Source organism: Lepisosteus oculatus, chromosome 10 (assembly GCF_040954835.1).
Source record: "Lepisosteus oculatus isolate fLepOcu1 chromosome 10, fLepOcu1.hap2, whole genome shotgun sequence".
Taxonomy (NCBI): Eukaryota; Metazoa; Chordata; class Actinopteri; order Semionotiformes; family Lepisosteidae; genus Lepisosteus; species Lepisosteus oculatus.
This window is the reverse complement of record NC_090705.1, coordinates 40,452,436-40,470,431: the sequence shown is the minus strand read 5'-3', so window position 1 is coordinate 40,470,431 and position 17,996 is coordinate 40,452,436. Positions and strand designations below refer to the sequence as shown.

General features: G+C 48.4%; 1 protein-coding gene across 12 annotated transcripts in view; it reads left to right on the top strand.

Moving 5' to 3' along the window:
• The window catches only part of slc4a7 (solute carrier family 4 member 7), a 71,385-nt gene that overhangs the window by 38,368 nt on the left and 15,021 nt on the right, over positions 1 to 17,996 (top strand). For 6 of the 12 annotated variants that reach the window (XM_069195215.1, XM_069195209.1, XM_069195211.1 and 3 more), the window contains exons 3-14: positions 564 to 707; positions 2,726 to 2,864; positions 3,635 to 3,795; positions 4,710 to 4,898; positions 6,187 to 6,510; positions 12,251 to 12,414; positions 13,188 to 13,247; positions 14,245 to 14,402; positions 14,827 to 14,914; positions 15,517 to 15,663; positions 15,994 to 16,097; positions 17,202 to 17,376. In XM_069195215.1, the coding sequence (XP_069051316.1) occupies positions 564 to 707; positions 2,726 to 2,864; positions 3,635 to 3,795; positions 4,710 to 4,898; positions 6,187 to 6,510; positions 12,251 to 12,414; positions 13,188 to 13,247; positions 14,245 to 14,402; positions 14,827 to 14,914; positions 15,517 to 15,663; positions 15,994 to 16,097; positions 17,202 to 17,376 (1,853 nt within the window). The remainder of the gene's footprint in view (positions 1 to 563; positions 708 to 2,725; positions 2,865 to 3,634; positions 3,796 to 4,709; positions 4,899 to 6,186; positions 6,511 to 12,250; positions 12,415 to 13,187; positions 13,248 to 14,244; positions 14,403 to 14,826; positions 14,915 to 15,516; positions 15,664 to 15,993; positions 16,098 to 17,201; positions 17,377 to 17,996) is intronic. The other 6 variants (XM_069195217.1, XM_069195214.1, XM_015356940.2 and 3 more) reach the window with 4 other exon arrangements.

Sequence of the window (17,996 nt, the reverse complement as noted above, 5' to 3'; positions counted from 1 at the left end):
TACAGCAGCAAGGGTGTCCCTATCGCTGGCCTCGCCCGTTTCCTGTGCTTTTGGCGGCAGCACCCAGAAGAGCTCTGGAGGTGCGTGTGACCACCCTTTTGGCTTCAGCGAGGGGTTCCTGGGATTGTCCGAACCCGCGAGGTGGAGTCGAGGTGCAGCGCGCGCCGAGCAACAGATCGTGACCCGTCTTGTGTCATTTCAACCGTCTTTCGCAGAGAAACCGGTTAGGACGTGCAGTGCCAAGCCCCTTCCTAGCAGTGTATCCGAACTGTGGAATATCAAGGCTATTTGTGCAGTTCACCGGGATTTTTAAGCCCGTTGGAAAGCCATCACCATGGCAGGTCACTTCGACGGCGGCAGGAGGCGGAATATTCCGGAATATCAAACTCGAGTTCTTCAAGCCAGGTTTGGACGTGAAAGAAGGTTTAATTGGGTTCTTTGCAGGAAGCCCGAAATATCCCCGAGCGCATGAACAGGAAAGGGCCCTTTTTGGGACCTCGGTGTTGCAGCGGTCAGACCTCCCGGCTGGCCTGACCTGGACGCTCTCCTCTCTGTCCCCGCAGGCCACAGGGCGGTGTACATCGGCGTCCACGTGCCCCTGGGCCGCCAGAGCCGGCGCCGACACCGGCACCGCGGGCACCGGCACCACCGCAGGAGGAAGGACCGGGGCTCGGACCGCGAGGATGGCCGGGAGTCGCCGACGTACGGTACTGTTGCTCCGTCCCGCTCCTCCTCTTCCTCTTCCAGTGGCCAGGGAGAAGGGGCTCGGGTTTTAAGTGAAAGGGGTCAGGCGCGGCCATCTTTTAAGAGCGCCGAGGGGATTACATTAAGCCCCCTGCGTCTCGTTCCCGCCTGAAGTTCACCGCGAACCACCCGCCGCCCGCCACCTCTCTGAAATTCCTTTGTTTTTTTTTTTCAACTCTTTTGACGCTTTGTGTCGTGAGTTACCGAGGCCTCTTCTGTCGCCGTCTTGTTTGATCCACCTGTAAGAGCGAAGTCTGAGACCCGGGCTTTGTCTGAGCTCCTGACATCCGTTGGGGGGGGTTATTTAAGACCCAGATAGAGGAAAAACGGCCACAACGGGAGAAAAAAAAAATCAGCGAGGAGGTCATTTTGACGCATCCTGTCGGTTCACTGTTGTGCTTTTATTCATGGTATGCCAGGGCAGTTCGTTTAAAACTGAACATTGAACTCCATGTTTTCAAAATCTGTCATTTTATTAACATCATGCCTGTTTTGGAATGGTTCATCCCGTCCTAAAATTTCCATCTGAATGGTTTGAGGAGGTGCTAGCCACAAACTAATGGCTGGTATGGCTCTGCAAGTAAGAAATAGGGCTGTATGGTATCGAGGATATCTCTTTAATTTAAGCTTCTTTCGTGGTGAAATTATCTCAGTGTGGCCTATAAAGGAAACGCATAGAAGTTACAGGAAAAAACAAACGAAACATTGAATGAAAAACTAAAAGCCAAAACTCCAATACAGCCATTAGAACATCCACAGCATCAAACGTGTATTGGCGTTGGAAGTCAATTAAGATCAAAAAGCTGTATAAAAATGCTTTATAATTTTTCTTTAAACGGAAAAAGGAAAAAATCGCATTAGTTTTTACCCCGTCCGGCACCTTTGTTGCGATACGAGGCTTGAAAAGTCAAAGGTATCCTTTGAATAGAAAGCCGTAACGTTCTGAAAGGATGGGAAGGGATTATCGGGTGGGGTCACAGTTTTATTCTGGCTTTCCCAGAAGAAAAACTCCCAGAAGCTAAAGGATGTTGTGACACCTCTTGCTTTCTTTCCATCCGCTGTGGAGATGGGCACATTCTCTTCTGGGTGGTGTAGGGTTTCTCTGTTGACAGCTATCTGCTTACACGCATTCCTGTGCTCTTGGCTAGGCCTCTTTAGTAGTAGTTCTAATTATACATCAGCAAAACGTAGACCGAGACGGTGAGGCATGTTTGAAACTGTAAGAGAAATGCTGTGTCACTTGCATTTTGTTCAGAGAATATTTTTTTTTTCCCAATGGAAAAAGTCAATTATAGCCACCCTGTCAGAGAGTGCAGTACAGCTAGGGCACAAAGCCTCAACCAGCAGTGTCCACCCCATAGCCTGATCTTGTCAGATTCCAGATGATACTGGGATGGCGCACCTACAAGAAAAACCAGGGGGCTGATACAGGTGCTGTTATTGGACCAGTAGGCGGCACTCTGATCCAGAATGCCCAGACCAGTTCCCTAGTAAGATCCCCGGAAACAGTGCTGTAGAAGGTGCCTTTATTTTTTTTAGCAGACCTTAAACTTGGGGTCCTCAGTACTTTCCTGTCTAAATTCTGCTTTGGTCCTGTATAGTAAGCTTTTACCTACATGTCCTTTTAATTCAGCTGTTGTCATTCCTTCCTTCTCCTCTTGGTCTGCTGTGTAGCAGTGCTGGTGGCTCAGAGGGGTGCTGCACTCTGGTGGTGGATGATGTAGGTCCCCTCCTATAAGGTGGATGAAGTAGATCCCTAGGGATTAAAAGCAGTATACAAATGCCAGCAGTTGATATAACGGTTTGCATTTATAACACGCGCTACTCAAAACAAAATGGCATAGGTGGTCACGGATGTCTCGTCTGTTCTTGCCACTCTTTGCTCCTCAGGCAGGGCTGGTTTTAGAAGGGCTACTCGTTTCTGTATGTGAATGCTGGTGCAGTTGTCTAAGTCTTTGTGATTCTGACTTTCACCTCCCAGACACCCCCTCCCAGAGAGTCCAGTTCATCTTGGGCACAGAAGACGACGATGAAGAGCACATTCCCCACGACCTTTTCACCGAGTTGGATGAGCTGTCGTTCAGAGACGGTCACGCCACAGAGTGGAAAGAGACAGCCAGGTCAGAGACTTCTTTTCTGTTTTTACATTTAAGTCCCATTATGTTTTAGAGTCTCGGGTGTAAGTGGGTCCTTATTCGGATGAACAACGGGCAGAGTGGTGGCTCTGTGGCTCAGGATCTGCGCCTGTGGCTGGAAGGTTGCCGGTTCAAATCCCGCAGCCGGCAGAGGAATCCTACTCCGTTGGGCCCCTGAGCAAGGCCCTTAACCCCAGCTGCTCCAGGGGCGCTGTACAATGGCTGACCCTGCGCTCTGACCCCCAGCTTCTCTCCCTGTCTGTGTGTCTGTGTCTCCCTGGAGAAAAGCTGGGGTATGCGAAAAGACGAATTCCTAATTCAAGAAATTGTATAGGGCTAACAAAGAAACACAACACAACACGCACAACAAAGAAATAAGTATGCAGTAGTCTTGGGCGGTAGTGTTAATCTTTCCACCCCTAGCACCGAACAGCGTGGGATGAACTGCTATTGTGCCACGTAATTCTCAACTGTGTCTTGGTCATTAAATGAGCCCTTCAGAGCAAGCTTCATAGAGGCTATAGGCACGGAAGGTGATTCTGAAATTCCGGTTGCAGACTTCTCCCTTGGTTTATGCGGCTGTTTGCTTGCGGGGAGAGAGGTGTAATGTGCATCTACCAAGGAGAGGTGTTCTCCTTCTTTAAGGCGCGCCAGATCCGAAGGCAAGGGCCATCTCCCCCTGTCTGGAGAGACAGCAGTACAGGGACACCTGGCGAGACACGAACAGTCTCCTAATCGCTTCCTTCCGACTGCAGGTGGCTGAAATTCGAGGAGGACGTGGAGGACGGCGGGGAGAGGTGGAGCAAGCCGTATGTGGCCACGCTGTCCCTGCATAGCTTGTTCGAGCTGCGGAGCTGCATCATGAACGGCACGGTCCTGCTGGACATGAGAGCCAACACGCTGGACGAGATCGCAGGTCGGTGGGCGAAGAGCACCACCCGCGTGGGGCGGCTCCTTTCTAGGAAAACCGTTACGAGCGCGCCGCGAGACTCCAGGGGAGTCAACCGCGGGTTTCGGCGCCGCGGGGGAGGTCGACTCTCTTGAATCTGTCGAAAACCCTTCAGGGCGGTGGCTGACCGCGTGGCGCCAGATGACGTAACATCCATTTTCTAAGAAAGTGATGCTGTACAGGAGTGCGGCCTATTTTGAATCATGAAAAAGAAATAGAAAAAGAGGCCGTGATAAATTTTTTTTTAGACACCGGTTTAAAAACTGGTGACATTGTTTTTTAGCCAGTGAAATTCGATTAGTCGTCTGTCTTTTGCCCGAGGCAAGAAAAAGGGGGGAATATGGCCCTGAATTGTTCACAGTAAATATACTTTTCAGGCTACCCAGGTACTTGATAAATGGCGCTAGAATGTTGCTTTCTGCTATCGCAGGTCGTAAATATTCCCCTTCAAGAACAGTAAAACATTTGGTAGAAAAGAAATGGCGTTCACAAGCTGTGAATGAAGCGAACGGTAATCAGACCTTTTGCTATAGAGCTGGTGTCCTATGGCTTTTCTGGTTCCCCCTCTTCTCCAGGGAGATTTCCTGGTGACTAGTTTTGCTGCGTGTGGATTTTCAGGGATTTCTAAGAAAGTGATGCTGTACAGGAGTGCGGCCTATTTTGAATCATGAAAAAGGAGGCTGCCAGAGGCTTTGCAGCTGGAGTTGCGACAGCGCGGGGGAGTGCTGTGGTCCTCCGCCAAGGCCCCTCCATCTTGCTGCACGCCGGCGGTGGTGGAGGTGGGAGCCCCCATCACCTGCAGAGAGCTTGGAGCGGGGCGTCCAGAGTAGCGCGGTATAAGGGATGACTGCCATTAACTCGGGTCTCGTCCGCCCCGGCAGATATGATCATGGACAGCATGGTGGCCTCGGGGCAGCTGGACGAGTCTCTGCGCGAGAAGGTCCGGGAGGCCATGCTGAAGAGGCACCACCACCAGAACGAGAAGAAGCTCAGCAACCGCATCCCGCTGGTGCGCTCCTTCGCGGACATAGGCAAGAAACATTCCGACCCGCACTTGCTTGAGAAAAACGGTGAGATCTTTCGCCGGGGGTCGGGGGATCTGTCCGATTGTGGGACCCTCTCGACCGCGGGGGAATACAAAAAAACGGGGTCGAAGAGCGTCTTCGCGCGAAGCCAGTGTAAAAACCTCTGGGTTCGTATTGTTGGCTTCGCGAGTGACCGTCTGTTGTTGTTGTTGTTTTGTTGTTGTTGTTGTTGTTTTATTAATTAACACTTTGCAGCAGTGCGTTTTCTATAAACCACGGCCGACTCCGCTGCCTTGTGCTCTACGTGCATGTGCGTTGCGTGTGATGCATGAACACGCGCAATGTGCCCATTGTCAAGCATTCGCCGGGTTTTTCAACGAGTACAAGGACAGGGGGGGTAAGACCTGCACACAAGGCAGGGTTTCTGACTCTGGTTTGTGTTGCGCTGACTGCGTGTTGCTTCCTAAAAGGAATAGTTGCAGCTCGACGGGTCAAATTGGAGAAAAGAATTGTTGAATATTAGATATATTTAAATGAAAATTGTATGTTTCTCATGGGGGTTTTATTATATTTATTATATTTAGCTTCATTTATTTTTGTTAGTGAGGATATATCGGAAGCAAAACTGAAAAGGCAAAACCTTTCTGTCCAGATTTAGTTTGCGTAGACTCGTCAGGAATTAAACGTTACTGTAGGTTTCTAAAAAAAAAAAAGGTGCTCGTTTTTGTTAGGCCTGAATTTCATGGCTCTGAAGGGGGTTTTGCCAGATAATCATTGACAAATGGAAAATAGATCATGGGGAAAATAGCAAAAACCTGCAAGCAGCCTGAACAAACTGCAGATCAGGAGCTGTCGCCTCTCCGTTCTTGAACTGAAGGTGTTAGTCCTTGTTTGACAGCAAAGAACAAGAGAGGTGTTGGCTAACATCAACAGTGCTGATGTTGTACTAAGCCCTGTGGATACAGATGGCACTGCTTTGTCCACTCACTGTGCTCGCCACCCGTAAGAGACACCCTCTGCTGTCCTGTCCCTGTCCGCGTGTGGACGAGTGGGTCGCCCCGTGTGGACACGCCTTCCCACCCCCACCCCCACCTTCTTGCTTTCTCACCTGCCTGGCACACGTTGGCATCGTTCGGACTGTGCTGCATGCCACCACCACCACCACCCCCCCATTGCATCCCTTCATGCCCCCCGACTGCTGCATGCGTTGCAGTGTTCCTAAAATATGTCAATGATCCATTTATTTTTTGTACTTTTATTCCCACTGTCCGTCTCCTCATTTCTTATTCTCCCTCCCTCTCTCCCCCTCTGTCTTTACTTTTCCCTCTGGCAGGGGAGGGCCTGTCCGCTTCCTACCTTACTCTCCTCCAAACGGGCCTGTCGGCTTCCAGCCCGTCTCTGAGGCGGGACTCCCGTATGTCCGCCCTCTTAAGTTCCCTCCTGCCCGGCGCCAGCCCGGCCGCCTCCAGAGCCAGCACCCCTCGGCCCTCCCCCCCCAACACGCCGCCCCCGACCCCCGCCGCGCCCCTCCGCTCGGAGAGCTGCCCCCCGCAGCTCCCGGCTCCCGAGCCGCTGCCCATCCCCGAGGTCGTCGTCCACCCCCCGGAGGAAGACGAGGAGGAAGAGCGGGCGGAGCTCCGACCGCCGCCCCAAGAAGGCAAATATCTCGGCCCCCCCGGGGCCCTTGCTCTGTATCCCGCCAGCGTGAGTCGCGGCCTGCAAAGACCACCAGCGCCACCTCGGCATTCCACCCGTGTGACCTCTCGGGTGACCCCAGGCTCTCCGCAGGCGCCGTGCATGGCTCCACCCAGCACCCCCTGGGCTGTTCCCACTGCGCCCCTACAGCGTTCAGCAGCCCACAGGCATTCAGAGCTTCACCAAGTCACGGTGGAAGTCCAGTGACGGTTCTAGACCTCGGGCTAAGCCTAAAATAATCCCGCTGCCTTAACTGAGTTCGCCGAGGAGGTTGTTTTTAACAAGACTGACATTTGAGTCTTCTCTGTTCAGTAACTGTCCGATTATAATTCCTCTGCATCCGCAGTTAAGCGCACGGACAATACTCCCGAGGAGAGCAGTCGCTGAAATTTTCTTTTTTTTTAAAAAAAATAGTTGGCGCAAACGTCGTGCCAGACGTTTGGCCTTCTCATTAATGAGTTGGGGTGTGCAAATTCTCACAGCTCGGGCTTTGATCCGACTTCGCACAGCCACACGAATCGGCCTTTTTCCTGGGTGAAATTCCCTCTGGACTCGACCTGTGATCTTGGTGTTTGCTTGTAAAGCGCCATTTTGATTTTGTTCTGTTTGGCAAGTCTTAGATCTGCTAGAAATAGAAAAAGAGGCCGTGAGAAATTTTTTTAGACACCGGTTTAAAAACTGGTTAACCAGTGAAATTCGATTAGTCTGTCTTTTGCCCGAGGCAAGAAACAGGAGGGAGAAAAAAAGATGGCCCTGAATTATTCACAGTAAATATACTTTTCAGGCTACCCAGGTACTTGATAATGAAGACGCTAGAATGTTGCTTACTGCTATCGCAGGTCGTAAATATTCCCCTTCAAAAACAGTAAAACATTTGGTAGAAAAGAAATGGTGTTCACAAGCTGTGAATGAAGCGAACGGTAATCGGACCTTTTGCTATAGAGCTGGTGTCCTATGGCTTTTCTGGTTCCCCTCTTCTCCAGGGAGATTTCCTGGTGACTAGTTTTGCTGCGTGTGGATTTTCAGGGATTGCTAGCAGTGGAATACACAAACAGGAAACTTAATGCCGTGACTGAAACCCAACCAGTAATCCCACCTCGACTCAAATGCCAGGAATCCTTCAAGAATGCTTAAAAGTGGCAGAAAATCATAGCATGTCAATAGGCGACGTCCAATTAAAGTGACTTTATTCAACAGAGGTTTGGGATTGTTTGGCATTATTATACTTGCTGATGTATCTGATCTTGGCAACTTAGAGGGAAGTCAAATTAGTGTTTTTATTATACAGACCTATAGGCGGGAAGTTAATTGTTTGTCATTTTGTTCTCTCGGTAAATTATTTAAGAACAAAAAGTTGGCTAATGAGAGATCATTCCACTCATGTTTGGTTGCTAGTAGCAGGTGACTTCAAGATCTCACCCCCTCCTCCCTAGCAGGAGCCAGGGTGTTGGCTTCAGCTGGGTAAATATTTAAGACCCATAGCTGTGTTTTTCCTTGCTTTGACTTTTTTATTTAACATAATTCAAGACATAGATGAACGAGATTTTTACAGATGTGTATAGCAAGCATTAAAGAAAAAATTATGACTAAAAACGCATTTTTGTAGCTGTGAGCAGACAAGGCAGTGAGGATCCCTGAAAACAGCAGACACATTTTGACAAAAGGGTTGTGGGAGTTTGGAACACGTTGCCCAGCCATATTGTGGAAACTGGATACCACAGCTTCTTTCTAGAAGAGGGAATGAGACCCTCCAGTCACCCTGGCTACTAGGAAACTGTGAGGTGGGATGAATGACGGTCTCCTCTCATTAGTCAACATTCTTGTGTTCTTAATTACTTTAAATGGTGGTTTCTTGTAGTGGTCAGAAATAAATGTTTTGTTGTGTTTCGCCTTTTCTGTTAAAATGACGTGTTTTTTCTTTTCTTTGGTCTCCACGCGTTACAGACGAATTGGGTTTTCACGAAAAGTAAAGTGATCATTGGCCGTTCGTTCTTTCCACATCGCAAAGACCCTTAACGCGTTTCACGCTGTTGCATGTTGCTGGAGAAGGGACCCCTTTGGCAGGATAATTTCCAAATGGCATTGTTCTGGACGGCAATATTGTTTCCTCTGGTTTCAGTGTGTTCCTTACTGCTGGGTCCCTGTGAAACCTCCCCTCCCAGATGGTCTGACAGCTTTTCCACCGTCACTGTTGTTGGTGCAAAGTATTTGGCTGCTTAGCGACTAGGTTGTTGAACCTTTTGGAATGTAGACATACGGATCAAATCGCAGCGCGTCTTGAAACCTGCTACTGAAGCACGTCATCCGCTTGCATTGTGAAGCTTAAGTGGTAACATTTGATTCCTCAGTTTGCTCTTTTGTCAGTTTCTCCCGCGAGAGGGTTTGTTAGGGCTGGCTCACGTCTGAGCGACTGGCCCCAGGAGTCGATTCTCCGTTGCGTTCTCCCTTGCGGAGTGCTCCGACGTGAACCTGGACGAGCTGCTTTCGCCAGCCTGCCAGTACGGCGCGAGGCCCGTAAAAAGTCTTTCTCCACCAGGCAAGCCTGTTTGGCTTAGACTTCAGAGTAGGGCTGCGTGGTAATTCATTTTGTTTAGTCGACACTTAGTCTTCTAGGCTGTTAAGTTATGATTATACTTGTCAGCTGAATACATGGCGTAGAGCTATGTAAACCAAAATTTTCAACAACAGAAATTCATCTTCGCATCGATCTGACGGTTTGTCCCATTGGAATGGCTGCTACTGTTGAGATTGGAACGACTTGAGCCCAGAATGCTTTTATTATAAAAGGGACTGCAGTAGTCCAAGCAATAAAATGATCATTACAGATACCCACTAATCAATTGTTGCTCCATCCCTGTACATTCTAAATTTCACTCGGGTCAAATTTAGCTCCTGCTCCAGGAAGCTCACTAAAAAGTTTATAGGAGTTTTTAAAATGTTTAAAAACTCTTTAATTCTAGTGTACTTCCACATAATTGCATGGTAGATGCCTAAATGTTTAGCTACAGTTTGTCTTCAGTTTCTGCGTTTGAATTTCCTTTGGTGGCTGTAATTGGCGGCTGTGCTGTGAGGTGTCTGAGTGCTTCTGACTATGCCTTTTTGAACACACACAGAGATTGTAGGCTGCACTCCTCACCCACAGTTTCCTGTTACAATTCCCTGTGTTTAGCTAGGTCAGCGCCTAGCTTCTAATATTTAATTTGCCGTGTGTGATCTGGAATTTGATCGGATGTTATGCATGTTTGAGTCAGCAAACTTGTGTTCCGGCTTTTTTTTTATCCTGCTTGCTTGACAACATCCGTGAAGAAGCAGACTGGATTATGTATCCTCTCCTTCTACCATTAAGATCCATTATTGTGGCTTTCAGATGTATTTTGTGATGTAATCCTGCGTTATTGTAAAATTGCATTATTACAGTAATGTCTTCTTGCATGGCTTCAGTATCTTAGGAGAGCTACCCGATCTATCTATGTGCTGAAGTTTAAATGCTGTATACTAAATGTCTACCTCTAGGGCACAGCTTTGCCAAGTACTTGCTCACTTGGGATAAAACATGAGTCTTTTCCTTAGCATGTTCTGGACATTTTGAGATGCATGAAACAGGTACTGCTTTCGCTGCCCTCATAAAACAGTTCGCCGTTTTGGCAGCGCGATTCCAGTTTTCCTTTATGGCTGTAATGGCCATTACCCTTCTCCCCAGCCTTAAGGTTTTATAGGCGGCGTCATCTGTGACTAAGCATCGCATTGATTGCCGAGGTCCGTACTTGATTCCAGGAAATAATTAAGACGTGGCATGTCTGTGAAACCAGAGGACCCGGTGGTTTCTCAGGGCTAGAATCGGACGCCCCAGCGTGGACCTCTGGACAGCCAGAACTCGAGCGCGAGTGAGGGCCTCATGCTCTGACCCCCCCTACTATTTAAAGAGTCCTCAAATTACAGAACAATGCTCCAACGCTGTTTTATTTTGAGTTGAGTGACGTCGTGCAAAATCGAGGCACTTGAGGTGCTACATTCCTCTATCCAGATTTTAGATGGACAACTAATTCACGGTTCTGCTTTTTCCAGGTTGCTTGTTTTGTTACCTATGCCCTCCTTGTTTAAATGTTTGTGGGTAGAGTGCAGCAGCAGGTGGGTCCGATGACGGCGCACTTCCGGCCTTATAACACAATTTCTGTGATTCTAAGCTGTGTTTTCGTTGATGTGGTCCGAGACCTTTTAGATGCCCGATTTCCGCGATCCTGGTCTGGGTTTCCATCATGTCAATCAGAATAGTCTGATCAGCTCGTGTTGTGTTAAAATCTAAACATTCAGGAGCATGACAATTTGCTCAAAAAGGGTAAAATGTTGCACATGGTGGGTTGTAATCTTATTAGAAGAGTTTGCAGTGTAAACAGGACACATTTAAAGAGGATTGGTCAATCGTTTGATGATTTTGTGTCATGATGTATTACAAAGTCTTATCAGGTAAACTGTATTTCTGAAGAGTTTTGTTTTCATTCTGACACGTATCCCTTAAAACGGGCACAGTCTAATTAACATGTGCTAATTGGAAGGTGAGCTTCAACTACTGTTTTAGCTCATCTCAGTGTATGCATTAAAAAAATTATCTCAAACCTGAACACGTAACTGCACATTTTAGACAAATTATTTTGATGATGGTTTTTGAAGCAGGTGAATCTTTAGCAACTATTACATGACATATATTATTTTGTAGAGGTTACTTCCAAGCTGAAAATCAAAAGGGAGAAGATACCCGTTTTATCGTCTTTGGGTATCCTCCACAACCAAAACGCTGAAATTAACCTCTAACCCTAACTAACCTCTTCAATCTTATTGGATATCTGCTTTGATCAGCTCACTTGCTTTAGCATTCTAAGTAAATGTAAACTTAAAGGCATTTCAGGAACCTAAACTGAAAACAAATTACCACAACAGTCTGTATTAATGACATTATATAGTATTAGACTGCACTATGTACAAAATAGTGCAAAACTTAAATGCAGAAAGGTCACAGTTTTATGGAAGTTCCCATCAGGGTTTATACTATTTCATGACCTAAAGACAAGGGTATTGGCGTTTTTACCTTTTATCACAAATGTGATAAATGGCACAAGTTTAGGCTGCTCAGGTTCTGCCTATTTTCTTGGAAATGTATACAAGTAAAGCTGTATAAAACATGCTGGTGTATGTGATCAGACCTGTGCAACTCCTGCATCGCAGCACGAGTCATACTGCACAGTATGCACAGAAGACAAAGTGGACAGAGACATGGTTTCATTGATTCGGTTGCAATTCTGAACAATGAAGTAAGCAAACGCCAGTTTAAGGGGCTTGTCTGAAAAATAAGCACATTTTAATCAGTCCTTGTCTGTTGAAGGGGATACGAGTTGGCATCAAATGGGGAAAAGGTCTAAAAGAAAAGTGCTAAAAAGCCCCATTGGATTCGAGCTGTGTTTTTGGAATATTTTGACTGGTGTATTTCGGACAAGGAACACGACGATGATGATTATAGCAAGACCAGCCGACGGATATTTCTCCTCCACCCCTGTGGCGGTGTGTTAGTTGACCTTCACGCGCGCTGCTGCTGCTGCACGAGAGCTGGGGTCGGGGGGGGTATTCGTCTCTCCGCGTGCGGAAACCCCCCGGCCCGTCTCTCGTGCGGCGCGCTGAGCCCCCCCCGGCCGTGTGCTTCCCCCCTCCAGGCCTGCTGGCGTCTCCGCAGTCGGCCCCGGGAAACCTGGAGCACGCCAAGCCCAGCGAGAGCAGGATCAACGGAGGAGGAGGAGGAGGAGGAGGAGGAGGAGGGGGAGGAGGTGGCGGCGGCGGCGGCGGCAGCCGGGAGAACAGCACCATGGACTTCAGCAGGGTAGGCCGTCTTCCAGCACCCCCGCACAGCTCCTGCCCTGCGCCCCCAGCCTGTCCTGGGCCCTTGTCAACTGTGCCCGTCTGACCTCTGATCTGATGGTATTGCCCCCAGGAAAAAAAAACAACAAACTTCAACTGTTGCTTGCACGCGGGGTTTTTTAAAACCACGGCCTTGCTGGCTTTTCACAGGACAAATTAAACTTGACCTTTTCTCTTCTGGGCTTCGCCGACGTTAAGCCTGCTGCGTTTTTGTCACATAAAAGAAAGCGGAGCTGCAAAGCGTGCCCAGTTTGTCTTGCCCACACCCGTGCGTTGCACGCACAACTCTAGGGTACAGATGTTCGTGTTTTAACATCGTAATGCACGTGTGTGTCGCCGACATCTGTTCAGAACTGTGAGCTGTGTAAGACCTGGGTTTTGTCTTGGTGGGTAAATTCAAGGGGCATCTTATGAGCTCAGCTTTTGACATATTAGGACTGGAACATATATCTTTAAGGCACTACATTTTGCTTTCGTGCGTGGCTGCTGCTGGAGATAAATTTTGCTTGCCTGAGGTCTGCCCGTGGCGAGTGAAGGTTTTATCGATTTAATGCTTGTATCCAAATCGAACGGACACGTTGTGGTGTTCTAGAAATGCCTTCCGTCGCTGTGGAGGCATTGTATTTATTGCGGGGACTTGATGAAAAGGCTCCTGCAAGTTTGATCAGCATGTCTGCATCACGATCTCTGTTTGTTTTACTTGGTTTCTCTGGTCTGACTCCGTTCCCCGAGCAGGAGTCTGACTCCTTTCACTGTAGCTGTGGTTCACTTGGTGTGGGACCCAAGAAGATTGGAGTAAGTTTTATATCTGGCAAGCCATAAACTGTGTCTGGAATCCCTGTCTGGTGCCAGTCATTGCTGGTTGTTGTGTAGTTTGGTTGAAAGAACTCTTGTGCGTAGTGGTGTTTTTAACCATGGAATGACTCACAAATCTCACCAAGCATTCAGTGATTTTTTTTTAAATTTGTTTTAACTATCCAAATTTTGCGGGACTGTATGCCGGCATTCTTGTATTTGAATTTAAGGTTTAACACTGAACCACTAAAGAAAATTGCTGAGCCTTTGATGTTCTGAAAGCTCTCCTTCCTTGCCGAGATTTGCGTTTCACTCCATTGCGTTGGTAATTATACAGTGCTTGACCGTGGTGAGTTTTGTAACCTTTCTGCCACTTAGGTTTCTTGAGAATCTGAGCAGATCTGTTACAATTGATGTGCAAATCAAAGGTTGTCGCTGATTGAAATACCTGTTTTGTAACTGTTGTGGTCCTGTTGTGGTGAATGAATCGCTGTCTCTCGTAAGATTATTCTGTGTCCATTTAGTGGGACTGTGCTCTGTATTTTCTGTACGTTCTGGGCGTTTGTTTAGTAATTTTTTTACAGATTGTTTTAATATTTACTCGGCACAAGAGCCGACCTTTTTTGATGCTGTATTTGGCAGTATGAGCTCTTTGTCTTTCCAAAACCTTTTTATTCTGAGACGCTAAGATATTTTCCTGCTACAGGACCTCACCTGTAGTGTGTAACCGTCTCCCTCCTACAGCATCAGAACTTTGTGGGCCCCTTTCTGAGAAGACTTAAGTACAGAACCGTGGAGAGGAGTCTGTTCTGATAAAGCTATACTGTCTCCTCATCAGTTGATAAAAGCCCTATGGGCGATTGCCAGTTTATAGAGACTTAGATGCTGCTTTCCCGTGCACATTCAGCACCCAGGGAGTGTCACCAGGTGACAGAAGCAGTGAGGAGTGCCTGTGGCTTCTGACCGCTAGTGAACAACGTGTTTCTGCTGTTCAAAGGTTGACATGAACTTCATGAAGAAGATCCCCCCTGGAGCAGAGGCCTCCAATGTGCTGGTGGGGGAGGTCGACTTCCTGGAGTGCCCCATCATCGCCTTCGTCCGGCTGGCCCCGGCGGTGCTTCTCACAGGCCTCACGGAGGTGCCCGTGCCCACCAGGTACACCGCCTGCCTCCGGGCGCCAGGATCTGACCCGAGGCAGAACTGTGACGCGCTGCCATCTTGTGGCAGGAAGCCGAGCTGCGTCCGGAGCTGGGCTCCTGTCCTCCTGTCTCTTTGTTCTGCGCTCTGCTCCGATCTTTCAGAGGATGTGGTAGAGCCAAAGCAACACCACAGTTTATGTGCAGACTGCAAAAGTTAAAGGCTGGGTGCACAGAGATGCAAACCTTTTCACGTTTCTGAACGTGCTGTCAGGGAATAATGGGGTTGCAGATTGACGTTTTTGTTTTGAAAGATGCTTTTATTACTCTAGCAATCCTCAGAGGGTGCAGTTCTCAGACAGTGAAGGTTTTAGAAATGCTTCAGGGTTGCTGGGCTTTATTGGGGTTGACGATAACACATTTGCCTTTTCTTTTGCGGGCAGGTTTTTGTTTCTGCTGCTGGGTCCATTCGGCAAAGGGCCGCAGTACCACGAGATTGGAAGATCCATCGCCACTCTCATGACCGATGAGGTAATTTCTGTTCCCCAGTGTGAAAGCCGGATACTCCCAGGCTTCCTGACCTGCTGGCATTGTGTGGGATCAGCACGCGCTACTACACTGTAGTGAGAAAATTTACCCTGTAGCATGATCCAGCTGAGAAATCTATGGAAAAAAATGAATCTCTTCTCGGAACATTTAAAATGTGCCCGATGTCTATAAAAGCGGTTTATGAATATGGTTTATATGAAGGAATGTGCTAGGTTTTGCAACGTATAGCAGAAATCCTCTAAAAAATCATTTATAATGAAATATTGACATCTAGCTAGTGATATTTCCTCCCGTGGTGTGGAAAATGAACATTCACGTTCCTGAGGGATGTTTGAATAACTGTGAAACACTCAGCAAGGTAATAAGTAATGTCTGCATTAGGTGTGCTTTCTTTGATTGTAAAGGTCCAGCCACCGTAGTCTCCCATTTATCAAAATGGCTCGATTCTGTAGTGTGTAGTTTCCAAGAAACCCACGACGGTTGGCTGTCCCCGCTGTTTGCACATCACCCCAGAGCTGGAAGCTTTTTTTTTTTGGATTAAATCAGCGCAGACCCTCACAACACCGCGCGTGACCTCCCTGCAGGTTTTCCACGACGTTGCTTATAAGGCGAAAGACAGAAATGACCTCCTGTCTGGCATAGACGAGTTCCTGGACCAGGTGACAGTCCTGCCTCCTGGGGAATGGGACCCCACCATACGCATTGAGCCCCCGAAGAGTGTCCCGTCCCAGGTAAGAGCCGAGGGCACCTCTTTCTGCTCCTTCTTAAGACCCAGGATCTTTAGAAGGCATTTCTTCCCCTTACCCATTTGGGACAGCGGCCATTCAGGGGAGATGGATCTCAGTTTAGAGCAAGAGAAAAGTCGTGTGGAGGCCAAGCGGAGCAGAGGAGACCGGTGATTCAGGTGAAAGTCTGTTCTTGCACGGAAACCAGTTTAGAACGCGCGGTTTGTGTCGCGTCCCGTTTTCCCGCAACGTTCCCGCCCCCCCCCCCACCCCCCCAGCTGGCACGCGCCGGCGTGCCTCGCCGGCTCTGACCCCTGCGTCCCCGCCGTGTTTCAGGAGAAGCGGAAGATTCCAGCTCTGCCGAACGGCTCAGCCCCCACGCCGGAGGCGGCGAAGGAGGAGGAGCACCACGCGGGGCCGGAGCTGCAGCGGACGGGCCGGTGGGTTCTGCTCTCGTTCCGCTCTCTGAGGCCCGGCCCGGGCTGGGTTTGAGCCCTGACCTCCCGGTGCCACCAGAAGCCCTTGTCCACTGGAAAATCCCAGAGCCGCCAGTGCCCCCTGTGGCCTCGTGGGCTTTTGGATCTCCCAGTGAACGTCGTCTTCCCTGCGCAGCTGGGAGGTTCCCAGAGTGTTTCTGACACGTGACGGCCTGACGACTGGCTCTGGCGAAAGGCGCTTTAGAAGAACCTCTGGGCGCCTTAATAATGCCTTTTGCTTTCCAATGACCGACCCACGGTTTGAACTGAAACAGTGGACTTAAAAGACGGCCACCCCCTGAGAATTTGACGTGCTGCGTCATGTTGGGGCTAAGCTACAGGAGGCTCTTGTCAGAAATACTTTAAACTGGGATTTTCTTTCTTAAGTCGTTTTTGATGAGTGTGAAAACACAAGGCCGGCGTTGTTTTGCCGAGTTACGTTGAACAGTTGACCCTCATTAAAGAGGTATTAAAAAGATGAAAAGGACTTTGCAGGTACAAAAGCAGGGAACTTGGCTTTCGCGTGTTGGATTATTAAGAAATCATTATGTACAGAATAACCACAGTTGCAATATCATGGGTGTGTGGCCTGGGCTGTCTGGGGCTGACGCGCTGCTGGGCGCTCTGGTTGTCATTTTGGATGCCCAAAAATGTCCTTGACAGGGAATTAAAAACTGAGGAGCACAACTCCTGTGCGTGAAACTCGATGGGCTGAGCTGCTGTGGTAAATCCAGGTCAAACAGAAGCATGAAATATCTCCTAAAATTAGGTACAATGCATTCTGTGAATCGCATTATAGATCCTTAACTGTTTATTGCCTCGTTTCTTCAGTATTTCTTCTGCTGTCTGTTTTAAGGATAATGTGGAGGCGTGGTATTTTTTATGACCATTACCACGGTGTTTCCGCCTGTAATTATACCTCAGTCTACCAATTAAAGTTCTGTTTGCCTTTGCTAATGTCTCCTGAATGAGATCAATAAAAGATCAGTGAAGATAAGGTCTCTCAGCAGAGCTGACACCCGGCTTCTTTTATTAAAGCTTCATGCTTCCTTGTTTGTGTTTGCACAGGCTGTTTGGGGGGTTGATCCTTGATGTGAAGCGCAAAGCTCCCTTTTACTGGACTGATATCAAAGATGCCCTGAGCCTCCAGTGTCTGGCTTCTATCCTCTTCCTGTACTGTGCCTGCATGTCCCCGGTCATCACTTTCGGGGGGCTGCTGGGAGAAGCTACGAAAGGCAACATAGTGAGTACTGGCACAACCGAAGACCGACGGAGTGGTTCTAAATGGTTCCCGCTGTCTTGTGATCTTCACCGATTTGCTGCAGCAGGGGCGTGATTGGCCTGTGCCAGCAAAAGTTAACAGGATATCCTCTTCTCTGAACAGGATTGTAGCTGTAGCTGTAGGGGGTCTTGATTTGTCCTAGGTGTGTTGTGCAATCTGAACTCTCCGTTGTATCACTCCAGTGGTGAAGTGAACGGTTGACTGATTTGTGGCGGAACGGCGTGCGGCTTTTCAGAACCTTCCAGTGGTCATTCCTGGGGTCCGTGTTGCTGTACGTTCCTATGAATATATGTGGCTCAGCACTCCTGAGTGCACTTGGATACTTCAGACGTCACCCCTGAAAGTTTTACTCCCGGGAAAAAAAAAACGGAAGTATTCCTGGCGGCATTATAGTGGGACCTCTGCCAACAACGTCTTGTCCTCCGACTCGAAGCAACACTTCGACAATGTATCTGAAGGTGTTCACTGGTACTAGTGGGCATTTCCACTTGTTGGGATGTGTACCACCATAGGGATATCCACAATGCTCTTTTCTCAAAGAAGCGATTTCCTATTTATTCTGCCATTGAAAGGAACAAACT